Source organism: Callorhinchus milii, unplaced genomic scaffold, assembly GCF_018977255.1.
Source record: "Callorhinchus milii isolate IMCB2004 unplaced genomic scaffold, IMCB_Cmil_1.0 Scaffold4, whole genome shotgun sequence".
NCBI lineage: Eukaryota > Metazoa > Chordata > Chondrichthyes > Chimaeriformes > Callorhinchidae > Callorhinchus > Callorhinchus milii.
The window spans coordinates 1,377,496-1,403,831 of NW_024704745.1; the positions used below are offsets into that span (position 1 = coordinate 1,377,496).

Genomic DNA, 26,336 nt, shown 5'->3' on the forward strand with positions numbered 1-26,336 from the left:
TGCGAAGCGAGTGCTCTAACCACTGAGCTACAGGACTCCACAATCAGCGAAGGACTCATTTCATGTGGCTTAGTTCTTTGGTGTAGTCAGACGTGGCCACAAATCCTTAGTACAGTGAGCTCCCGATTGCAATGAGAAACTCAACTGGAACTAGACTGATACACACATACACACCACACACACACACTCTCACACGTCCTAGTGGCTGGCTAGAGTAGCCGAGGATTCAAAGCTGCCGCCACTTCCAGAAATCCTACCTGATGGATTTCCTCACGGGTCCTGAAATGAGCTTCACGTAAGATTTGGGGAACCAGCCCTTCTGTCCGTGAACTTCTCCAAACCACCACATGTCCTGTTGCTCTAGAACTGTGATGATATCATTCTTGTTGAAGTTGAGGTGATTATCTTTCTTAGCCCTCCAAGGATACAGTGCTTGTGCTTGAAGCCCTTCAACCTTTTCACCCTGTTGTATATTCAGAAAATGGCCAGTGGTGGTGATGGTGGTGGAGGATGGGGGGGAAAGGGGGAGAGAGAGGGGAAAAAAAAGCAGCTGAAACCCTTATGTACGCATGGATCACACCCCACCTCGATTTTCCCAATGACCTCCTCGCCAGTGTCCACTTCGTGCCCTGGCACCTCCCTTCTCCTCCACCGAACATCTTCGCAGAGCTGGCTCCGGTCTCCTGTTCATCCCTCGTCGCCCCCTCCCCTCCACAATCAGTGGACATGCTTTTTTTCCCCAGTCAATTCACCCGAGACATTGGAACTCTCTGCCTCAATCCCTCCCTGCCACCTGAAGACCTTCCTCTTCGAACATGTCTACCGTCACCTCCCCTCTCTCCTTGGCTCAGCATCAAGCTCTGTCACTGTTAAACGTTCCAAGACTCTATCCGGGGTGAACAGAGTCACATGAATGCAAGCTGCTGTTGGCTGAAAAAAAGATGCTTTAGCCCCATTTGATCTAATCTATTCAGAATACCAAGTCTGCCCACTGTCTTACCATCACAGCTTCGAGGTGTCTCAACCTTCCTCGCAAAAAATACAATACGAACTCTAACCTTACAACAGTGAACATTGTCACACATCAGTTACGGGCAGAGTGAAGTTGCAAATTCATTGCCCAAATAGGTCGAATTATGACCAGTTTCACGATGGCTATTGTGCTGATTTCTAACCTTCATTGCAGTTGAGATCCTTATAGCCAGCAGGAGAGAGGAAGCTTTAATAATAATCTTTGCATTTGATACAGTGCCTCATCACGTCTTCGAGACTTGCAAAGCGCTTCACAGGATACACTGTAAAGTGGATTGGCTGTGTATTTTGTGGGCGAAAAGCGGCAGCCAATTGCGCACAGCAGCGTCCCACAAACAGCCGTGGACTGAGTGACCAAATTATTTATTTAGTTTTGGAGGGATTATCCCCAGAAAAGCAATCATTTATCATTTATATCCAGGTCCAAAAAGTGAAAGAAAGCTCCTGCTAATTCTGTGATTTCCCCACATTTCAATCCCGCCCCCCCACCCCCCACCACAAAATAATTAACCCTGTTGTATTAATTCGAGGATGTACATTCATGCTCATGCAGTTAGCTCGACTTCAAGATCCTCTCACTCGTTTTCAAATCCCTTCATGCCCTCGCATCTCTCTATCTCTCCAATTTGCTTCCCCCACCCCCCATCTCCACCACCCGCTGACTCCGGTTCTGGTTCCCAGTTTGTCCCTCACCCCCTCCTCCGCTCCAGCATCGGTGACCTTGTCTTCAGCCACTATGCTCCGAGCTCTGAGACTCTCTCCCGTAATGCCTCCGCCTCGCCCCCTCTCTCCCCACTTTCAAATCCAGCCTAAATATCTTCAGACTCCGCCACTGTCAAGTGCTCCAGGATGCTACCCCACAGGAAGGGCGCTATATAGACAAAAGTTGCTGTTGTATTTACCTGCCCCAGGACAGGAGAGGGAGAGGATCCGGAGACTGTTGCGGGGGTGAAGGCTGATCTTTGACGGTGTTGTCCTGCACTGGGCACAGTGAGTGAAGGCTGGGTAGACCAGGCATCCCAGTTATCGCTCTCGTTTTTCTCATTGCTGGTTGTGGGCCAGCTGAGGATATATAAAAGGAGTTAATAATAAAAACAATAATATGTTCAAAAAAATAATAATTTGGTCACTCAATCCACAACTGTTTGTGGGACGCTGCTGTGCGCAATTGGCTGCTGTGTTTCGCCCACAAAATGTAGTCAATTCACTTTACAGTATATTCTGAAAGGTGCTTTGAGACGTCTTGAAGACGTGATAAGGTATTTTATCAAATGCAAGGATTATTATTATTTTAAAAAATACATAAGAATAATCCTTGCATTTGATATAGCGCATTATCACCTCAAAGCACTTTACAATGTGAATTGACTGTACATTTTATTTTATATATTTTTTTAAAATAATGTATAAACTGAAAATATATATACAGTATATATATGTAGCGATCCTACAATCGACAAACAACCGGGTTCCTACTTACTGCTAGGTAAACAGAGGCGTGAGTAAGGAAACTTGCCTAAGGTTTCGCCCTGCCCGGGAATCGAACCCAGGTCCTCTCGCTTGCGAGGCGAGCGCTCTAACCAATATGCTACAGAATTCCACAGGAAAGATGTGTCAAAACAATCTTGTGAAGTTGGATGGACCTGATTGGCAGATTGCTTTTCCGGGGGTAATAGTCCCTTCAAAAAAAAAATAATAATAGTAATTTGGTCACTCAATCCACGGCTGTTTGTGGGACGCTGCTGTGCGAATTGGCTGCCGCGTTTCACCTGCAAATATACAGTCAATTCACTTCACAGTATATCCTGTGAAGCTCTTTGAGACGTCTCGAAGACGTGGTAAGGCGCTGTATCAAATGCAAAGGTTATTATTATTAATAGTAGTATTATAAAGCTGTTGCTGACACCAGAATTTAAGCAAAGACATTAACGTCCAAGAGCAAACTTGCACTTACGTGGAGCTAAAATCTGCCCAGTTGGAGGAGGAGGAGGAGGAGGTAGACTCCGTTGCTGGCTGAGCCACGCTGGCAGCCACAGTATGGGGGGCGATCTTTCCCGTGAGCTTGGGTCCTGGATGCAAATTGGGAGGCACTTCACTGTCTGGCACCTTCTCCGCATAGTTAGCGGGAAACCATCCTGTTTTTCCTTTCAGTTCACCTCCGAGCCAGCCAGGCTCCCCGGTCTGGCTTTCATCCACCTGTTTGAAAGCAAGTTACCAGCGTTTTAGTCAATCAAACAGAAATAAGTATCAGATAAACATGACCCTTTTCTCCCTATTTGAAAACTGCTGTAAACACATACACGGACACACACACACACTCTCGTGACAAGGTTGCAAGATGCACTCGACAGTCTGCATCAAAACACGCAGTCACTTCACTTTACAGTCTATTCTGTGAAGCGTTTTGAGGCGTCTCAAAGACGTGATAAGGCGCTGTATCAAATGCAAGGAATATTATTGTATTAGAACCATCACTCAAAGTGTGTCATCCTTAATTGACAACTCTCGCCAGCAATTTAGGAGTTCAACACATTTAAACTATGCCTCAGATTTCTGCCCGTCATTCACATACTTTTTCTTTTTAAATAAAAATGCAGCAATTCAATATATTGGGAGCACAAATATATAGGCGTTTGTCTTGAAAGAACACCGAAACATCAGTAACCACGTCCTATTCAGATTAAAAAATTAATTAAAAAATTCAGATTATGAAATTGGAATGTGGTGTAATTTTGCAGCAAACATTAATTGTGTAATTTTTTTTAAAAAATCCTCTCTTTTCCTCCATGTCCTTCCCACTCCCAAGTCGCCAGGGTTCACATTTTCACAAACAAAAAACAAAACTGTTTTCAATTCACCATCGCGAATATATTTTGTGCAAAAAAAAACATGCCCCAACTTTTTAAAAGGACTAAAAACAGCACGGTCGCTGCAAACACAGCAGGTCAGGCAGCATCTACGGAGAGAGGAAAATTAGTTAACGTTTCAGGTCTATGACTTTTCGTCGATATTAAACTAAGAACAGAAACTAAACGTTTCATGGATCTGAAACGTAAACTAATTTGTCTCTCTCCATAGATGCTGCCTGACTTGCTGCTGGTTGCCAATGACTTCTGTTCTTTTATTTCAGATTTCCAGCATCTGCAGTGCAATATTTTGTTTTAATAAAAGGACTACTGAGTTGGAAGAGCTGGGAAACCTGCTGCCAATATTCCAATTAATCCCAAATAAGTTTCGATCTCAACAATGCAGATTAATTGGAAAAGCTGCACGAAGGCATGCAAGATCAAGCGTCAGGATAAACAATACGGCCTGAGGTTTCGGAACGTGCAGAGGAGATAAAAGTCACAGCACGATCAGGCAAACTTCATTCACATGCGTCAATGAACTCATTCCCATTACATCCTCATCAGATTTAGTTTCCTGATCAGGACTAAAAGCCACCTTACTCTTAAGGGTCTAAAAATGACATTCTTTAAACCAGTGCCATCACCAAATCGTTCAATGTGAACGTGGAGGGGGGAGGGAAACAATGAAATAAATGGAGGCCATTTTGATTATTGGAAGTGTCGGTTTTTATTTTTGTACGGATAAATAAGATTGAAAGGATGATTAGTTTCTCCTCTGGCCATCTTGGTCAGCTACCTCCTCTAGTTTTGGGGGATAGAGATAGAGAGTACAGAGATTGAAGCCATGGCAATTGGTTTGCTTGCAAGGAAATCCTTTGTTTATTATCAGCGTGATTTCCATTCTTAAACCTCCATCATTAATTAGGCAAACTCATGGCAATTAGGAACAGGAGGAGGCCATTCAGCCTGTTACTCCATTTTATTAGATCATGGCTGATCTGTACCTCAACTCCAATTACACGCCTTTGCCCCGTGTCCCTTGATACCCTGACCTAACAAACATCTATCCCCCTCAGTCTTGAAAATGTGAATGGATCCAGCCATAATCCACAGCCTTTTGGGGGAGAGAGTTCCAGATTTCAACTAGCCTTTGGGTGAAAAAAATGCCTCCTGATTTCACTCCTAAATGGCTTAGCTCTAATTTTAAGATGAAGCCCCCTTGTTATGGATTCCCCCACCCACCAGAGGAAGATAGTTTCCCTATAGAGAATTATGGTACCGGTTCCTGTACGAAGATCCACAAATCACTTCCCTGCATCTGAACAGCTGTAACAGGGAGGACGACTCTTGTTGCCTCTGTTTCACAGCGACAGATATTGTTCTCCATGGAGCAGAGGAGATTGATTAAGGAGGAGATTTGATCGAGGTGTTCAAAATTGTGAGGAGATTTTGTAGAGTAAATGGGGAGAAAACGTTTCCCCCAGTAACCAGAGGACACAGATTTAAGATTGTTGTCAAAAGAACCGGAGGGGTGATGAGATGAGGAGAAATGTTTTCACATAGCGAGTTGTTCGGATCTGGAACCCATTGCCATTATGGCACGACACATTTTAACACACAGCGCAGACACAAATTGAACTGAACTGTTGCCCGATTCAACACTGGTACGTATCGCGGCACGAGTTATTGCATTTCGGTCACAAAATATTTCCTTGTGCCGGTGATTGACATGGTTGTATGAATGTGGAAAGTGCCAATGAAACAGTCGTGACAAGCAGACATGATAGGTCTTTCATCGGTCTTTCCAGTGCAGGGATGAAGTACAAGGACAAAACAGATGCACATGTAGAGAGAACCCTGACAATTCCGAAGCCAACTTACCCATTCCCTTTTAACCTCCAGCGGGAAAGCAAAACATCAAAAAGGGAGTCAAACAGAGTTATAAAACGTCACGAGCAACTTTTAAATAAAAATATGAAGAAAAGTACGGCCAGGGTATCGAAATGCATAAATCACGGATCGATCAAGTTGGTTAGGGTGGGTTTGGGAGAAATGGGAAGTATAAATTTGTCACAGCACAAATTTTTAAGCATCTTCTTTTTTTAACCCTTTTTGTTAACTTTTGCCTTCATTAAGATTAAGCGCACGGCGGGGAGGGAGCGGAGGGGTGGCGGGAGGGACAGGATCATTTTCTCCTGTGCAAAGTGTATCTGGTTATTTATCATTGCTTAGAACACAACTGCCCGATGAACAGATAAGGTCCATCTCAAGACCTATCTCTTTGGCCGTGTTTTGCCTCATCTTTCCTTCCCCAGCCCACTCCTCACGTACAAATGAGCCACATAGGCCTGACACCGCCCTCCAATGGACAAAGACAGCATAAGAAATGCAAGCCTTGATTTGGACCAAATTATATACCAGTTTAAAAATATACTGTAGCGACCTTCAGACCTGTTTTTACTACAATATACCATTGGTTTAAGAGCTGAGTTGTTTATTTTTTAAGTGAATGCCAATGTCCCATTAGCCTTTTCCGTCTTTACGTCATAGATTTGGGTCATGATGAAAGATACTACTCCGTAAAGGTTATACTTGCAGTTCTTAAATGATTAAATAACATTCGTGAATTTAAAGGTTCCCTATGTAACCTTCAGCTAATGTCAGTGCATTTGATTTATTCAGGACCTGGAAGAGCCGACCAGTCATTAGGGGCTGGGAGTCATCCCACTCAGCTCCTGTCAACCCTGCAAGTCAAAGCCCTTACGGGTAGGGTGGTCCTAGCTGGACAAGTGGCAGGAAAACTTGCCAGATAGCGATATCAATAGCAAGCAAGTTATAGCTGGTTAGACTCCAGCAGTTGCCCCAATCTGCGCCTAATTCTTTCCGAAATTAGGTAAGCAGGATGCAGTCCTCCAGGGAGAGAGAGAGAGAGAGAGCGCATTTCAATCTAACAATTTATCTCTAAGATGTTCATGTGTAGGTGGGAAGCATGGAAATCTCAGTTTGGTTTGGAGAGTCTTACGCAATGGTGACACCCGGGTGAACAAAAAAAAATGGATTTGTTCAGTTTGTAATTCTGCAATACAATCACTGCCAGTCAGATTGCTACATATCCAGATCCACCTTCCTACTTCGCATTCCCATAACTATAAAACCAAGAAAATGGGAAAGTTGTATTCAGAGACGATCCAGTATCCTTTCAAATTATAAAATATTAGAATCAAATGCCTTGTATCTACTCAAACCCCCACATGCAAGATTCTTGCACATTAAAACCTAGGTGTGCAGGTACCAAATTTTGTTCCAATTCCAATGCTTCTTTTTGAACACAGATCGTTTTAAGTACATCACCTAAATACATTTTGAATACTTTGCATCTTTTTAAAATGTTTGGCAAATTGTTAAAGATAAAACAAATCTAATGTACTGCTAGAAAAATGCAGAATGTGCGACACATAATGTAGATAGTTTCATTAAACTAAAAATAATGATGCAAAATATCCAGTGCAAAAAAAAACTTGGGACCCACACCAGCCCGCTGTGACAAATATTTATGTGGATTACCAGAACTAATAATTTTAACAGCATGCAGTCTATCCCATGCTGCATGAATCTGATCCTAATCACAATGAAATAGAGAGCTTTGTTAGGAATAATTACCATCCTTATTAAACGGGTTAGAACGCATTCAACTACCAAAGTTTAGGACTTCAATTCCGTGCTGAACACATAAACCGTTGCATTTCAGAAAAGAAAGAAGGAAAGAGGAAAAGAGAGAATGTGCTTCACTTACCATTATTACATCCCCAGGTTGAATAGTTAGTTCGTCATGACTCCGAGCTTCAAATGGATATAATGCTCTGTAATACACCACCTTAACACCATCTTGATCAATATTCACAGGGCTCGGTTTGTCTATCCAGATAAAGAGGAGGAAAAAAAATGCATTGAATGGAATTTATTTTACAAATTGTGTCCTCAGTGGCAAGACGGTGAACTTCAGTCAAGTCCCGTGGAACCTTGTAGCTCAGTGGTAGAGCACTCGCCTTGCAAGCGAGAGACCTGGGTTCGATTCCCAGGCAGGGCGAAACGTTGGGCAAGTTTCCCTACTCCACAAGCCACTGTTTACCTAGCAGTAACCCGGTTGTTAGTCGATTGGCGGATTGCTTTTCCGGGGATAATAATTCCTTCAAAATAATAATAATAAATTGGCCGCTCAATCCATGACTGTTGTGGGTTACTGCTGTGCGCAACTGGCTGCCGCGTTTCACCTACAAAACACAAATTCAATTCTGTGAAGCGCTTTGAGATGTCTAGAAGACATGATAAGGCGCTATATCAACTGCAAGGATTCTTATTACCAATCCTTTCATGCAAGAAAACGTGCAAAGAGTAAAGGACTTTTGTCCTGTCAAGCCCACTCCCTGAAAAGGTATGTAGAACCTGCCTGACAAGGATAGGATAGCAGCCCTCTTAAGAGCCGCGATACTGGTAAAGATCCATTCAACTAATCTGTCACTAACATTAAGACAGGCACTAAACAACAACTTACATTTGTATAGCGCCTTTCACGTCAGGAGGACATCCCAAGGCGCTGGGTGAATTTAAATTTGTATGGTATTGCATTGAAAGATTGCTAATAAAATGGATATTTTACGCCCACGAAATATGCAGACAATTTTATAATTTACAGGAGTCCTGTAGTTCAATGGTTAGAGCGCTCGTCTAGCTAGCGAGAGACCTGGGCTCTATCCCGGGCAGGGTGAAATGTTGGGCAAGTTTCCTTACTCCACATGCCTCTGTTTACCTAGAGGTAGGTAGGAACCCGGTTGTTAGTCAATTGGCGGATCACTTTGGTTACTCAATCCACGGCTGTTTGTGGGATGCTGCTGTGCACAATTGGCTGCTGTGTTTCACCCACAAATCTAGTCAATTCACTTTACAGTGTATTCTGTGAAGCGCTTTGAGACGTCTCGAAGACATGATAAGGCGCTGTACCAAATGCAAGGATTATTATATATTATCTAACCTGATGCCTGCCAGCCTGACTGAGATTGCTCTTTCGGTGGCTCTGGATGTTGCTGGAACATTCGGTTTAATATTTCCCGTCTCTCCTGTTTACTTTTGTTCTCGATCTCTTTCTGTTGAGAAACTTCTTCCTGCCTCTGCTTTTCCTCTTCCTGGAGCTTCCTGCGTCGTTCCTCGTCATCTTTCCGCACTTGTTCCTGCCAAAGTTTATCACGTTCTTGGGCAGACCTGTGAGCAAATGTTGTAGATCCGTAACCATGGACACAGACACACATACGATATTCAATTTTAAACCAGGAAAGGTCGAAAAAAAAAGCCTTTTCAACTTATTCAGTATAGTAAAATCAGAGGACACAGCCTGCGATTGAAGGGGGTAAATTGAGAACCAATCTACGCAAACACTATTTCAGTGAGCGAATAGTGAACCTGTGGAACAGGCTCCCGAGGGAGACGGTTGAAGCAGGAAATGTTGATTCCTTCAAACACAGATTAGATAGTTTTCTTTTAGGAAATAACGTTATGGGATACAGCACATAGGGAGTTTGGGACATATGTGCAAGCGACCGCCAGGAAGGTGGAAGAAGAACTCGATAGACCGTGGTCTTTTTTCTGTCTAAATTTCTTATGTTCTTAAGTTCTTATGTCACGTGCACTTGATAACAGTCCGAAGGAAATCAAGAACCACTTTTGTAGAATTAAATGTCAACATCTTTTTGGGAAGCTGAGTAAAACAACGAAACTAGATTTCTTGCTAAAGGACTGCATCCAGCAGGAATACACTTTTCTAAAAAAAAATGTATTTGAAATTTACGCAACGTTTATTGCAAATTCATCGAAAAGTTTCAGTTAAAGAATGTTCAGTAAATTTCCTCTCCCAAACACATTTCTCCAGTCGTAACTCACTCCTTTTTCTCTGCTGGTAATTTCTTTCGCTTGAGATGAGGGTAGATGGTGGCCTAAACTGCGATCACTCAGACCGATTACTCGCCTACTCACTGACAAGACAGTTAACTTCTTTTTTACCTCTCTCGCCAGTCTAAGCTTGACAGACAGCAATATCAATGGCAAGCTATATGGTTATAGCTGGCTCCCCACCCTCCCCCCCAAGCCTTGGCTCTTGTCAACATGCGCCTAATACTTTCCGGAATTAGGTAAGCAGGAAGCGTCCCTCCAGGGTGGATGGGAGAGAGGGAGAGAGAGATTCCATTCCAACGATCTATCTCTGGGATTTCCATGTGTAGGTGGGATGCGTGGAATTCTCAGTTTGTTACTCTTAAGCACGGTGATGGGTTTTCATGGCTGTTTCTGGGTCATTGCTGTGCACAAATTGAGTGCTGCGTTCGTTTACAAATACACCGTCACGACACTTCTCAGGGAACCCTCTGAAGCACTTTCAGACGTCAACAACATACGGCACAGTATCAAATCGAAGGCTCACTAATCCAAGGACAAAGTAGGAACTACTGCAAAACGATTAAGATGTTAAAAAAAGAGAACACAGGGGCCATGTACAGGTACAAAGTACAGGTTAAAATCTTTCTTCCCCCCACTCTCAAGCTCGATGCGATTCTCCCCTATGCATAAACTTCTCTCTGTGACAATACCTAAACAATTTACTGAAGTAGTTCAGTCGCTCTCGAAAAAGAATTGCGAGGCTAACCCTCCACGACATGCTGCTCACTGCCTGCAGACTGCCTCTCTCTGAGCTTCTAACACTGCTGTCTGTTCTCGGAGCACTAAGCACAAAAGAAAATATTAAAACAATAATTGCTTATAATTAGCAATAATACATACACAAAAAACAGCCAGGTCAAACTTGCACAGGGACCCAGTCAGCGGTTTATATTTTTAGGACGGAATCTTTCCAACCCCCAACGAAACCTTAGGCGAGTTTCCTTACTCCACACGCATCTGTTTACCTATCAGTAAGTAGGAACCACGACTGTCTGTTTCTCTATCCACGACTATCTGTAGGACACTGCTATGTGCAATTGGCTGTCGTGTTTTGCCCACAAAATATTGTCAATTCACTTTACAGTATATTCTGTGTAGCGCCTGGAGACATCTCAACGATGTGATAAGGCGCTATATCAAATGCGTGGATTATTTATCTCTCTCTGTCTTGCTGAATTACATCTGATAACCAGTAAAAAAAAAACACTGTACTGATGCTTAATTGGTTTTATTACTGTAGCAGACAGTACACCAACTGAAAGTTCGAGGCCTTGCTGAGCGCAATTGACTGCTGTGTTCCGCCCACAAAATACAGAGTCAATTCACTTTAAGTATATTGCATGAAGCGCTTTGAGACATGATAAGGCGCTATATCAAATGCAAGGAGTATTATTATTTAGTGAACGAAGCAGAAAAAACATCGGCAAATCTCTTCAGCAACTGATTGTGTATCACCCTCATTGCACATGGCTGGGTGTCAAATATAACGCATCAAACACCCAACAGTTAACAAAACTTTTTTTTAAATTGATCTGTTCGATACCCAGGGAGTAGAATTTTGAAGAAAGTAGGCCCCAGAAATATGAAGGAGGTAAGATGGGAGTAGGAGGGTGGGTTTGTCTCAATCTTACCATCATTTGACCATAACAGCAGAAGCCCCTGAACGTCAAGAGACTGTTTAATATTAAAAAATAATAATTTAGTCACTCAAACCACAACTATTTGTGGAAGACTGCTGTGCCCCGTTTCACCCACAAAATAGTCTGTGAAGCGCTTTGAGACGTCTCAACGACGTGATAAGGTGCTACATCAAATGCAGGGATTATTATTATTATTATTAATCAATCAATCGCATTATAAAACAACATTCCAATACCTCTGGGCCAATTCTTTTTCGTGCTGTCTCTCGATCTCTGCCGTTCTTCGTTCCTGTTCTTTCCGTTGTTGCCTTTCAAGCTCCACTTCCTTCTGTTGCTGCAATTGCTGTTTGTTGTGAATTTCTCTTAAATCCTAAAAATTAAAATAAAATTTTTAAAAAAATACGCCATGAGCTCGACAGAATCGCGACGTGGCCGGCTTCACAAATACCTTTAAGTTACAGAGACGGTATTGTGGGATCTTGAACTCCTGCCCATAGAAGCAAGAGATGAATTGAAAGGAAAATTGGACTAACAATCTTTTCTTAATCCTCCAAACATTGCACTCGCAGTTGTATTAAAAATAACATCACTCTCCAGCAATATCCCGGTGATACAATTTGGAATATTGTCAGAAAGTATTAGTGCAAAATAATCTTTTGATTAAATCCAAGAATACGAATTTTAAGAACAATACATAGAAATGTGGTAACCTTTTATGGCATATCCAGGCAGGAGATGCAATATATTCTTTGATACTGGGACCACAGCAACACATTAAATTAGAGTAGCACTGGGTACAGACAAAATTAGACAAAACCCAAAATGCTGCAGATGCTGGAAATCTGAAACAAAAATAGAAGTCCCTGGGAACGCTCAGCAGGTCAGGCAGCATCTATGGAGAAAGGAAAGTGAGTCAACATTTCGGGTCCACGACCCTTTGTCAGAATGGGGCCTGTTGGGAGGAACATCCCCTGACCTCTACCCCATTTGCTCCCTGGTCTTCCTTGCTCTGCCTCTCCCCACTCCTGTTAGCCCTTTTAAAAGCCTCTCCCTCCCAACATGTCCCAGTTCTGGCGAAGGGTCGTGGACCCGAAATGTTGACTCACTTTCCTTTCTCCATAGATGCTGCCTGACCTGCTGAGTGTTCCCAACGACTTCTGTTTTTGTTAAAGATAAAATTAAGAGTATTATTGGGTATATTGTAATATCAAACAAACAATACGAGTTCTGTCTGGAGATCTTGGACAATGTTAAATCGTTTAAGTAATAATAATAATCCTTGCATTTGACATAGGCCCTCATCACGTCTTCGAGACGTCTCAAAACGCTTCACAGAATATACTGTAAAGTGAATCGACTGTACTTTGTGGACGCAACTCAGCAGCCAATTGCGCACAGCAGCGTCCCACAAACAGTCGTGGATTGAGTGACCAAATTATTATAATTTTTTTTAAAAAGGAACTATCTCTTCTGGCAAAGCGATCCGCCAATCGACTAACAACCGGGTTCCTACTTACTGCTAGGCCTGTGGGGTAAGGAAACTTGCCCAACCATTCACCCTGCCCGGGAATCAAACCCAGAACCTCTTGCTTGCGAGCGAGTCATCTAACTACTGAGCTACAGGACTCCACAATGGTGGGATGGATAAAGTACGTGGTGAAAAATTGGACCATCAAAACAAAAGTATCCTTTGTAGGAAAAGATGGGCTTGTGTCTGGCTCCTTAAACAAAAGTCTGCTTTAAAACAACTAAGTTCAAAGTCTTCCTGAAGTATTACAGGCTTTATTTTAAGACTCACATTTTTAAAAAAAAGCACAAGAGAGACAATTTACAAGGTTAGAAAACAAGAGAAACTAACACAGCAAGGAGTGACCACAAGCAGAAGCCGAGTGGAAGGGCTCCACCTATTTCAAAACGACAGAAACACCACTCCATCCTCCAGTCCATCGAGAAGCAAGATCATTTTGGGGCAGTTCAGAGAGCAGCTAATGAAGCACTAAGTTACTAAGCAGCCGTATGAAGGTTTCAGGGACTTACAACTGTGAAAGTCAAGAAGGGCAGAAAGGTACAATAAAAATCAGCAGCGACTCGTAGATAGAAGCAGCTAATTCCCTCAACGCGTTATCTAAACTCTCGCGCACACTGCTTTTTGCCCAGACAGAGTGCAATTCACCACACTCTTAAGATGAGTTACAGGACAGAGGAAGGTACAGTACACCACATGCCAAGCCCCCAAAATCCCACGTACATGTGATCAAGCATCTGACATCCCACTCTGTGACACATCACAAGCAGTTATAATTTGTAGCACACTGACTGACTGTAGGATGGCAATATGGAGGAAGCGATGTAATGAAAGCAAGGACCACTGCGTTTGCAAAACCACTGGACACAACAACGACAAGATTCTATTTATAGAGCACCTTTCACGTCAGGAGGACGTCCCAAGGCGCTGAACGACACGACAACATCTTACATTTATATAACTCCCTTCACCAGGGTAGGGTCGGAGCGCTTAACAGTGGCAGAGCCTGTTGCCGAGGAGGGTTTTGGGGTGGGGGAAGGTTCCCTTGCCTCCTTCAAAGACCTTCCTCTTCTACTGTGCCTTCGGTCACCCTCCTACCCATCACCGCACCCCCCTCCCCGATCCCAACCACCAGCTCGGTGTGGATCTCTGACTGCTCAGGGTCTTGGGACGTTCTCCTGACGTGAAAGGCACTGTGCAAGTGTCATTTGTTGTTGTTGGTGTACGCACGGCCGAAGAGGTGTGACCTGAAGAGAGACAATGAGGGGCAAGGTGGGAGTTTGAGGCAAGGAGTTCCATAGGATCGGAGCAGAGTGGCTGAAAGCACAGCTGCCGCTGGTAGAAGCGGAGGGAGTATCGAGGGACGTTCAGAAGGCCAGTCAAGCGAGGGTGGGGTGGGGATGCAGAAGACTGTGTGGTGTGAGCAGGTGTTGCGAGGGCACTAAGCGATTTGTTGCCATGTGTTAATAGCTTAAAAGGACTGCCTGGTTTAAGAGCAACAAACTGCATTGATATATAGCACAAACTGCATTGGTATATAACGCTTTTCACATCGCTAGCACGTCCCCAGGCACTGGGACAGTCAGAGTTTGCCCCCAAGCAGCGGACTGGAGAGTCAAAGAGGGGTAGAGGGCAATGGGGTCGTGGTGGGAAGATGACCAAAGGACTGGTCATAGAGGAAGGTCTTGAGACGGGCCTTGAAGGAGGTGACTCTGTGGTTCACAGGCAGATAAGGAGGTAAGACTGATCTCCCTGTGATTTCTTTGCTGAAGCCCTCACTTCTGCTTAATTTCAAAGCTTCGGATAAACTTTGCTAAAGGCTAAGAAACAATAAAGCTGGCCATCATTACATATTTTTTACAGCGACAGTTAAATTGCAAAACGGCCCAGAGATGTATTGCCAATGTGACTTGATTTTGTTTTTATTTTGGATTTCAAACTCAGGTGCGGCGCGCTGCAGCCAAGGCCAGAGCGGACAATCAGATGAGCACAAGCTGACGCAAACCTCTCTGTAAGCGCAGTGTTTCCACAGATCATGAGCAACATCCCACATTCCCTTAGCCTCGCTCCCCTCCCTTGCCTCCTTCAAGGTACGCCTCAAAGACCCTCCTCTTTGATCATGCCTTCGGACACCCTCCACCCTCCCTGATCCCAACCCACCACTCCACGCTCAGATCCTAATCCCCGACTGTTTGGCGCTTTGGGACATCCTCTCGACGTGACAAGCGCTTTACAGATGTAATTTTGCGATTGTATTGCAACATTCTGGAAAGGCTACCATTTCATTACTAGTCTTTGTATTCTCTCAAGAACAAATGAGATAAGATTTCTGTTAGGAAATAATATAGTTTGGCGCACAAAATGTGCGACTGCCGGGATGGTGGAAGCCGAACTGGATGGAACTCGGTCAACTTTCGCCGAGCAAATTCTCACGTACATCTAAAAAATCCTATTCCAGACTATTAGCCCTTAAGACTTCTCACTGCTTTGTACGCTTTCAGCTCACATGCAAACTGCGACTCTGAAACCGTACTGCAACTGTAGTAACCCCTACACTGCAGATATTTAAAGAGAAAAGCAAGTATAGGAAATGAACATTTTTTTTTGCAGCTAAAAGTACCTCATGTTAAAAAGCTTCTTGCCATTAAAATAACACCACTTAACTACAAAAAATAAAACAGGAGCCTTGGTTTAATTCAGATGCTCATTACCAAACATGTTTCAGTGCATCTGTGAGGATCAAGTTATGCAACGGAAGTTTCTTTGTCCACCAAGGTTACCTTCAACGACAAGTTATTTTAAACTTTGACAGAGACCGGTCAGAATTAAACAAAGCTGACAAATTAGGTTTAAAATCAGCTTTCAAACAATCATGTCATGAGTTTCACCTCTTTGTTGCTCTTATGATAAAATAAAATCTTAACTAGATATCAACCCCCACCCCCCCATAATATCTTCCGAATTAAATTGCTGTTAAAAGTAACCCATTGTAGAAGAATGCTTGTGCTGCAAACACGATAAGGTTGTTTTTTTTAAACTTGTTTTGTTACTCACAAACATTTTAAACTCACTACAGGGAGAAAATGTGGGATCGTTCCTCCCCAATATATGTCAAACAGTAATACTGGAAGAAGCGTGAAATAGGATTGGAATAGTCAATTCACCAGAAAGTACAAATTCTGGGGAATTGACCTTTCCGATCAGATTTAACTGTGACATGTCTGTGCGCTGTTTAAAAAGTGATGGAACTTTAGCAATAATATAATAATAATCCTTGTATTTGATATAATGCCTTATCACATCTTCCAGATGTTTCAAATCGTTTCACAGAATATAATATAAAGTGAATTGACTGTATGTTTTGTGGGCGAAATGCGACAGCCAATTGCGCACAGCAGCGTCCCACAAACAGTCATGGATTGAAATAATCATTACCCTTGTAAAAACGATCCACCAATCGACTAACAACCGGGTTCCTACTTACTGCTGGGTAATCAGAGGCGTGTTTGTGGAGTAAGGAAACTTGCCTAATGTTTCACCCTGTCCGGGAATCAACCGCAGGTCTCTCGTTTGCGAGGCGAGTGATCTAACCACTGAGCAGCAGGATTCCACGAGACCCTACAAGCTCGCTTGCACTTAAACCGATGAAACAAACAGGCTACGGTTCACACTCCAGTTTTAAAAATACATTTTAACAGCTATGTAGAAGCCCATTTAAGGAAGAAAACCTTTAAAAAGAAGTCTAAGTGGTTCAGGCAGGACAGGAGGTAGCCCAGGCAGTGCAGGAATGCATCGTCCACAGCCACAGACTGCAAGAAAGAAACGGCCAAATTTAACAAAGCATCTGAAGCCAGCAAGAACAGGCTCTCACTCGAACGACAGAAGTAAATCACTCAACACAGTCAAGACATCTGATCAAGTGCAAACATCGCTGTGCAAGCAGCCTGCGGCAAAATTCCATAACACTTCTTCTGCAAAAGCCATTCATTCCCAAATAAATCTTACTCCACCATAGGACAAGAACCAATTTTCAGGCTCCGCCACTGTCAAGCGCTCCGTGGAGAGCGCTATATAAGTGCAAGTTGTTGTTGATGTTCATTTACGCTGCGATGCTCCAAAACATTTTGAACGTGCATTTGGTGGCTGTGAGGCACCTCAGCTTAACACCGAGGAGGTGTTGTGCTCTATCGCAGAACTATGCTACGGGAAAAAAAACTAAACGGAAGCAAGATTAACAGGATCAGTTAGAAAAATGTGCTTAATATTCTCAACCGCTCTGCCTTTTATGATGTGCTCGGTTCCATTGAATATGCGTGAAGAAGCAAATCAGTGAAATCGTGCAGAGATCGGGTGGTGAACAAAAAACTAGCGGAAATAATAAATAAATGATAATCCTTGCATTTGATATACAGCTTTATCACGTCTTCGAGACGTCTCAAAGCGCTTCACAGGATTCACTGTAAAGTGAATTGACTCCATATTTTGTGGGCGAAACATGGCAGCCAATTGCGCACAGGAGCGTCCCACAAACAGTCGTGAATTGAGTGGCCAAATTATTATTAATTATGAAGGAATTATTACCCCCCGGAAAAGCAATCTGCCAATCGACTACCAGGTTCCTGCTTACTGTTAGGTAAACAGAGGCACGTGGAGTAAAGAAACTTGCCCAACGATTCATGCTGCCGGGAACTGAACAGGCCCTCTCGCTTGTTAGGCGAGTGCTCTAACCATTGAGCACAGCACTCCAGGACTTCTTGTCTCACACAAGGATATTTGACAAAACAATTTTCACAACAGAGAAAAAAATATTCTGTGACCATTGCGTGAATTTCAGAATCTAAAGTCCTAAGTGTTTTAAATTATTTTAATATCTGGCCCCCAAATATTTAAGTCAGCAATAAAAATAATTTCAAGCATTAAATCCTAGCATATTTAAAAAACATTATAAAAAGTTTCTGAAGTCTACATATACTCATTACTTTCATTATCAATAAAAAAATGTGAATATCAGTTATCTGAGGCATGGAAAGTTACTCAGAAATAAGTTTTAGATAAACTGTCTTCCTGATATGTGCTTGCACTGCTAATCTCGGACTAACCCATAGTGCATAGGAGACTAAAATAAAAAACTGGGTAAATTCTCCAGCAATTGAGTTAAAAGGATATGCAGAATACTTTCTGTAATAGACTAGGACACTAATAATAATAATCCTTGCATTTGATAAGATATAATAATAATCTTGCATTTGATATTACGTTTTCGAGATGTCTCAAAGCGCTTCACAGAATATACTGTAAAGTGAATTGATTGTATATTTTGTGGGCAAGACTCGGGGATCTGGAATCAACCTCAGACTAACAACAGCAACTTGCACCTATATAGCGCCCTCCACGCAGGGTAGCGTCTCAGAGCACTTAACAGCGGCAGAGCCTGATACCGAGCTGGTGGGAGAGGGGGCTGTAAGCCCGGTCAAAGAGGAAGGTTTTCAGGCGGGATTTGAAAAAAGGGGAGGGGGCAAGGTGGAGGGATTCAGGGAAAGTGTTCCAGAGTCTCAGGGCGTAGTGGCTAAAAGCGTGACCTCCAATGGTGGGGCGGAGAGTGCGAGGGATGAGCAGGAGGCCGGTGCCGATCGAGCAGAGGCGCCGGCCGGGTGGTGGATTGGGGAGTGAGGAGGCCGGAGAGGTTGGGAGGTGCCAGAGAGAGAAGGGAGTTGAACACGAGTGTGAGGATTAACAGGATGAACATCACCTTTGTTTCGATAGTGAAACCATTCCGGTCTCAATGGGAGTCTGTTTGTAGCAGGAGCAAGCCCACAGCACAAAATTACTCTCAACTTTGGTAATCAAATTGACAATCTTGCACACAGGACACAGAGTGGCTAATGTGAAAATGGAGTAAGGGCCTGAGGAACATTGTTGGGACACAGTATAAGAAGTTTCGATCTGCATTCTGCCAGGCTGTGCCTGATGTGGGGAGTGCCGTGTTTTGACACAGAATAATAAAAATAATAATGATCCTTGCGTTTGATAAAGGGCCTTATCACGTCTTCGAGATGTCTCAAAGCGCTTCACAGGATATACTGTAAAGTGAATTGACTGTATATTTTGTGGGCGAAACACGGCAGCCAATTGCTCACAGCAGCGCCCCACAAACAGTCATGGACTGAAGTGACCAATTTATTATTTTTTGGGGAAGGAATTATTATCCCCAGAAAAGCAATCCGCCAATCGACTAACAACCGGGTTCTACTTAACTGCTGGATAAACATAGGCGTGTGTGTGGAGTAAGGAAACTTGCCCACCGTTTCGTCCTGCTGAGAATCGAACCCAGGTCTCTCGCTTGCAAGGCGAGTGCTCTAACCACTGAGCTACAGGACTCCACAAAAGGAAAAAAAGCACTCCATTTGCCAGCTTTAATCACCTCCCCCACTCCACCACCAATTTAATTTTACCAATAGAATCTCCACCAGAATAGAACGCTTTGTTTTCCAGAGAGAGAGAGAGAAAAAAAAGAATATTTTCAGGAAGTTTAACAAGCTTGTACTATCGAGAAGTAAAACTATAAGATTAAAAAAAAACATAACACCATTAATTAGTTAGATACCCCAAAACAAAGTCAGCCTAAAGTTAAAAAAAGGTTAAAAGCTGGAGTAGTCATTCAATTGAACGTCTGAAAAAAGAATTAAAGATTAGTTTTGTTATCTTGCAATATTTTCTGACGGGTTAAGGTGCATTTGATCCAACTGACCCAAAATGCGATCCAGTCGGATCTCATTACCTAGCAGTTACAAGGAGCAAGCTGAGCAGAGCCTAGTCAACTCACTACCTTACGTACAAACTCTTCCTCCTTCAGCTGCTGGTTTCTTTCTATTTTTACTGAATGACAGGGATAGAATCCACTCAGGCTCTATTGCAAAGAAAAAAAAAGGAGTGAATCAACACAGAAATAGAATGAACAACACAACAGAAAAACTATAAGGGGCGGCGAGTTATAAGGGGTGGGGGGAGCTGGGGGAAGAGACAGTAAAACCATAAAACCACCCAGGGAGAAAATGGAGAAGATAAATGGTTACAAACATTCGCTGGAAAATTATTTCGTTCAAGTTCTTTGGCTTAAGACTCTTGAAAGCTTCAGTCACTCAGCGGGCTCCGGCCTGCTTCACGTCCCCCGCCCGGCCCACCCCACCATCAACAATCGGGCCATCAGCCTCTCTGCACCCTGTGGCGCCATCCGATATCCCCTTCGTGTCGCCCCCCTCCCTTGCCTCCTTCAAGGCTCATCTCAAGACCTTCCTCTTCGACCGCGCCTTCAGTCATCCTCCCCACCCTCCTGACCCCAACCCCCAGCTCGGGTCCAAATCCCTGACAGTCAAGCGCCTTGGGACGTCCTCCCGACGTGAAAGGCGGCTTTACAAAGTAATTTGTGGTTGTTGCTCAGACTCGATCACTATGTCACGAGTCGCTCAAACTCACCTGCTTTCAACCGAGAGAACTATGTGAGCACTTCAAAGTCCCTTAAAAGGCCGGCATGTGGAAGAGACAATCCTCCTCCTCAAACCTTATACATTTTAGAGAGAGAGGAAAACAAATCTTTCCTATTGAAGCGCATATCCCACGGCAGATGGCAGGGCACGGCATTCACAGAGCCAATTGGATTCTGGATGAACAATTCTCAAAAAGGATGCAAGATGGGTGAGCAAGCTTCAGAGGTTTTTTTTGATATTAAAAAAAACACACATGTCAGGAGAGAAAGGGCAAGTGAAATCTTTTTGAATACATCAGCATTACCTTTAACTGGTTATTGAAGACGTCTATCTCTTGGAGTTTGGCCCGGGTTTCCTTTTCAACTTCGTCCAGTTGATTGCGAAGGCGCTGACGTGCCACCTCTTTGGTTTCCAAAGATTTTTTCATAGAAAGAATGGAATCTCCTATGGATTAAAAAACAGAAGAATGCTAAAACACCTTCCTCAGGGCCTTTTAAAAATGCATCATACAAGCAAGACAGGGATCTAGGAATAGTATGCTTTCACTGTTAAAAGGCCTTGGTCTCAAAGCGCTTCACAGGATTTCTGTAAAATGCGGTGACAGTGTATTTTTGTAGGCGAACGCAGTAGACAATTTGCACACAACAATGTCCCGCAAATAGCAATGATGTGAACGGACAATTTGATCTGTGCAGTTCTCAATTTCGCCCACAAAATATACAGTCAATCCACTTTATTTTTTTCTGTGAAGCACTTTGGGACGTCTAGCAGACGTGATAAGGCGTTCTATCAAATGCAAGGATTATTATATATTACTCTCAGCCAGGAAACTAGGAGAAAGTCCCTTGTTTTTTCGAATCGTGCCATGGGATCATAAAGTCCAACCTGAACAGGCAGACGGGATCTCGATTTAAAATGTCTGGTGCCATCCACCACCAACAACATAGCACTCCCCAGTACTGCATTTAAGTGTCATCCTAGACTTTGGGCTCAAAGTCCCCCGACTTGGGGCTTGAAAGCATGTCTTCCTGATTCAGAGGTAAAAGCGTTACCAAGTAAGCCGATCTGACACCTGATTGTCAGAAGCTGAAGACGGGCTCTCAAATAACCCAAATAGCCGAGTGCTTTTTTTTATATAGAAACAAAACTAGTACTTTTGCAATAACAGTTGCACTAACTGGGTTTTATTTAACTTTCTTTAAGGCAAATATTTTTTCCTTGGCAATCGTTAGTTCTAGTATGGATAACACAATAAACTAGCTTTGGAAAAGCAAAATCAAATTTGGTAATGAAATGAAAACACAGAAAGTAGCAACCTGGCTGTTAGTCCATTGGCGGTCGCTTTCCGGGAGTAATAATTCCTCCCCTACCAATGGGAACACTCAGCAGGTCAGGCAGCATCTATGGAGAAAGGAAAGTGAGTCAACGTTTCGGATCCACGATCCTTTGTCATAACTGGGTCGTGGATCCAAAACGGTGACTCACTTTCCTTTCTCCATAGATGCTGCCTGACCTGCTGAGTTTTCCCAGTGACTTCTATTTTTGTTCTTGGTACTGAAATGCTTACTGTGCAGACTATTCTGTTGGACTTGCTTCAGTTTATCATTCAGAGTCTGTTTCTCAGGAATCAGCCGGCTGAGCATCTGTTGAAATTCCTGCAGTGCGGGAAGAAAAGAGCAGATTGATGCATAATTTCCAAACTAGCCCAAATTTTAACCCGTCGCCTGAGCGCTTATGCACAGACCTAAACTGGGGGGAAATCAGGGCCTCGGTAATAAAAATAAAAATGATGTATGCAATGATTGTAAGGATCCCAAACCCACAAGCAACTTGGAACTCACCTGCAACTGTTGCTGTAGACGTGTGATTTCAGAAATTCTCAACTCTCGCGTCTGGTTAGTGTGCTCAATCTCGTGTCGTTGAGTTGAGAGACGAAATCGGATGTCTTGAAGCTTTCCTTCGAGCTGGTTCTTTTTATCATTCTAATGGAACATGGGGCGGGCGTGGGGGGAGGAACAAACAGCAAACAAATAATGTTTCATTGTCTTGAATTGTCTCAGAAAAGCCGCTTCATTCTTTTGTTTCTATGTAAACTTACGAGAGCTTCAAGTTCAAACTCCAAGGTCTTTTTTCTTGCTTTCAAGGCCACGATATCTTCTTGCTCTTTGTTCCTCTGGTTCAGAAGTTCCTGCCGTCGATTTCGCTCCCACTCCAACTGCCGTTGCCTCTCGAGTTCACGTTTTGCAGCCTTTGGTCAAAACGAGAACCAAATTTATAACCCCAAGAAGTTTGTAAGCTGTATAACAGTTAACAAGATAACACACGAACCTTCAAACACTGCTCCCTCATTACCTATAAGTGAACAATTCATTAATGAGACATTCCATTCTGTATAATTGTTCTACCAACCGTGCGAGCTAAAAGACAGATCGTCACGATTAATAGTTGTTATTAACATCAGGTGCCAAATCAATACAATACCATACGCATTGCGCCCACAAAATATACAGTCAATTCACTTTACAGTATACTCTGTAAAGTGCTTTAAGACATCTCGCGTGATAAGGCACTATATCAAAGTCAAGGATTATTAGGTGGAGTCCTGTAGCTCAGTGGGTAAAGCACTCGCCTCACAAGCGAGAGACCTGGTTCGATTCTTAGTAGGGCGAAACCTTGGGCAAGTTTCCTTACTCAAAAAAATAATAAAATTGGTTACTTCAATCCACGGCTGTTTGTGGGACGCTGCTGTGCGCCATTGGCTGCCGCGTTTCGCCCACAAATATACCAATAATTCACTTTACAGTATATTCTGTGAAGCGCTTTGAGATGTCTAGAAGACGTGAAAAGCGCTGTATCAAACGATAGGATTATTATCATTACTATTAATACAAATTTACATTAATGTAGGGATTCCACATCAGGAGGACGTCCTAAGACGATCGGACAGTGTAAGGTTTGTACCCAAACTGGGATCAATCAGATTGTGAAACGCCCTTTATTCTCCAATACGTGCGAAACAAGGCCATAAAATTCAACTAAAATGTTTTTCCAAAAGGGTTTCAATTACAACCGATTCCGAATCAACAAAATTAATCCTATTAAGGCTGGGAATACAGAGTTGTGCTTTTGTTAAAAAACAATTTGGTACCATGCAGAATACTTCCGAAGGTTATAATCCTTCCAAACAAAAAAAATGTTTGTGGGACAGTGGGACTCTGCTGTACGCAATTGGCTGCTGGTTTCGCCCACAAAGTATACAGTCACTACGCTTTACAGTACATACTGTGAAGTGTTTTGAGATGTCTTGAAGACGCGATAAGGCGCTATATCAAATGCAAGTATTATTATTACAGTACCTCTCGCCTTTCAATCTCCTTTCTTCGCTCCTCCTCTCGATGACGTTCCAGCTCTCGCTGTTTCTCCAGCTGCCTCTCCAGCTCCTGCTGCCTTTTCCTCTCTTGCTCCAGCCGTTCCCTCTCTTTGCGCTCAAGTTCCGCTCGCTCCAGTTGGGCGAGCCTCTCCTGCTCCTTACGCTGCTGCTCCAGGAGAGCTTGCCGCCTCTTCTCCAGCTCAAGATTCCCCCGTTCGAAATTCTCCCGCTTCTTATCCTCAAACGTCACTGCGAACAGGTCAAGCACAGGTTAAAAGAAACCATACGAAAACATGTAACTTTTCCCCAACCCCCACCCAGCTTTGAAAGAACTTCTATTCAGAGTGAAAGAGAATCAACAACAACAACTTGCACTTATATAGCGCCCTCCACACAGGGCGGCGTCTCAGAGCGCTTTAACAGCGGCGGAGCCTGACTCTGAGTCGGGGGATGGGGCCGTAGACTCGGTCGAAGAAGAAAGTTTCCAGACGGGACTTGAAAAGGGGGATTGAGGGAGAGTGTTCCAGAGTTTCAGGGCGTAGTGACTGAAAGCACGATCTCCGACGGTGGGGCGGAGGGTGCGAGGGGCGAGCAGGAGGCCGGTGCCGGCCGAGTGGAAACGTGGGTAGTGGATTGGGGAGTGAGGAGGTCGGAGAGGTCGGGAGGTGCCAGAGAGTGAAGGGATTTGAACACGAGTGAGAGAAATATATTCAAATAATAGAGCGCCTTAGCACATCTTCCGAAAAGTCTCAAAGGGCTTCACAGTGAATTGACCGAATAGTTTGTGGGCGAAACGCAGCAGCCAATGGCGCACACCAGTGTCCCACAAACAGTCGTGGACCGAGTGACCAAATTATTTTTACCTATTTATTTATTTTGAAGGGATTATTACCCCCGGAAAAGTGATCCTCCAATCGACTTAACAACCGGGTGCCTACGTACTGCTGGGTAAACAGATAACTTGTATGTGGAGTGAGGAAATTTGCTCAATGCTTCGCCCTGGCTGGGAATCGAACCCGGATCCTCTCGCTTGCGAAGCGAGAGCTCAATCCACTAAGCTGAGAGCAAAGAGCCTGGTTTCAACACAGCTCTCCCAAATGGAAGAACGGAATTATCAGCAGGCTTGTCAGACAGGGAAGATGACAACTTCCTCATAGCAGGTAGTAGAAAAGCCACTAAGTGTCTGTCACTCCCCCGGAAGGAATGTGGCCCGCAGTGGGCGTTCGCTGCCACTACACTGAACAGTAAGGATTTATTGAAAACGTTTCCACGCGGTAAACTATACCGCAAGATCACAATGATAGCTTTGATTCACACAGCGCCCCTCACTCATGCAGGGTAGCGTCCCAGAGCGCTTGACAGTGGCGAAGCAGGACTCCGACCCAGGGGAGAGGGAGACTTGACCCGTAGGCACGGTCGAAGAGGAAAGTCTTCAGGCGCGACCTGAAGATGAGGAAGGACGGAGTGAGGTGGAGGAGGGGTAGGGGAAGAGATTAGGCTTACCAGGCAGTTTCTTTTCCGGTTCCTCTTCCTGCGGTTCCTCGGGTACCCTCTGGTCAGAGCCCACTGAGCTTCCGGTCGACATTCCGCTTCCAGAACGTGCTCTTCTGCAACGGTCACATAAGAACGGTTACATTGAGACTGTAACATCTAATCTCAACAATGAAATCCATTGGATTCACTGTGTACGACGACAAAAAAAAATCATTCCATTTGAAAAAAAATGATAATCTTCGCATTTGATACAGCGTCTTATCATGTCTTCAAGACGTCTCAAAACGCTTCACAGGATATACTGTGAAGTGAATTGACTGTATATTTTGTGGGTGAAACACGGCAGCCAATTGTGCACACAGAATCCCACAAACAGCTGTCGGCAATTTCTGATTTATTTTTAGTTTTTTTTTGAAGGAAGTATCATCTCCCACTTGTCCAGTTTAGCACTAAGATAATTTTCTCTGAATTCAGATCTAGAACAGCTCTAGACTTTGAACACTTTTTCTTTTGACTAAGTTAAAGGGGTGGCACAAGGAATTGGAGCAGAAACAGGTAGCATCAGTTTTCAAAACAGTATGTTGAGGCAACAAATTCTGGGAATTTCCTCACCGAGGAAATATTAGAGGACCGTCACTATGCACAGGCTCATGTGTCCCTTCTACTGAACACCTAAGGAAAGACATGTTGGCCCTGGAGGGAATGCAGCATAGATTCCCCCAAATGATTCCAGGGTTAACAGAGTTAAATCATGAGGACAGGCTGCATAAACTTGTTCTGTATTCCCTTGAGTTTAGAAGGTTGAGGGGTGAACTGATTGTTGCGTTGAGAATAATAAAGGGATTCGATAGTGTAGCTACAGAGAAACTATTTCCTCTGGTTGGGGCCAGAACAAGGGAGGCATCATCTTAAAATTAGAGTTAGGCCATTTCGGAGTGAAATCAGGAGGCAGTCTTTCAC

At 43.6% G+C, this 26,336-nt stretch overlaps 1 protein-coding gene and 1 non-coding gene across 4 annotated transcripts in view; both read right to left on the reverse strand.

The window, feature by feature from the left end:
- The window catches only part of itsn1 (intersectin 1 (SH3 domain protein)), a 79,763-nt gene that overhangs the window by 37,786 nt on the left and 15,641 nt on the right, over positions 1–26,336 (reverse strand). Inside the window, exons 10-23 of one of the 3 annotated variants that reach the window (XM_042334719.1) lie at positions 25,386–25,489; positions 23,869–24,131; positions 22,611–22,760; positions 22,354–22,494; positions 22,080–22,167; positions 20,817–20,956; positions 11,740–11,873; positions 10,514–10,645; positions 8,911–9,137; positions 7,675–7,796; positions 5,763–5,777; positions 2,987–3,228; positions 1,935–2,094; positions 258–463 (exon numbers count right to left, since the gene is read on the reverse strand). In XM_042334719.1, coding sequence (XP_042190653.1) covers positions 258–463; positions 1,935–2,094; positions 2,987–3,228; positions 5,763–5,777; positions 7,675–7,796; positions 8,911–9,137; positions 10,514–10,645; positions 11,740–11,873; positions 20,817–20,956; positions 22,080–22,167; positions 22,354–22,494; positions 22,611–22,760; positions 23,869–24,131; positions 25,386–25,489 — 2,124 coding nt within the window. The remainder of the gene's footprint in view (positions 1–257; positions 464–1,934; positions 2,095–2,986; positions 3,229–5,762; positions 5,778–7,674; positions 7,797–8,910; positions 9,138–10,513; positions 10,646–11,739; positions 11,874–20,816; positions 20,957–22,079; positions 22,168–22,353; positions 22,495–22,610; positions 22,761–23,868; positions 24,132–25,385; positions 25,490–26,336) is intronic. The other 2 variants (XM_042334720.1, XM_042334721.1) reach the window with 2 other exon arrangements.
- On the reverse strand, positions 19,335–19,406 carry trnaa-ugc. Its single transcript has one exon. It is a non-coding gene; the product is annotated as a tRNA-Ala (tRNA).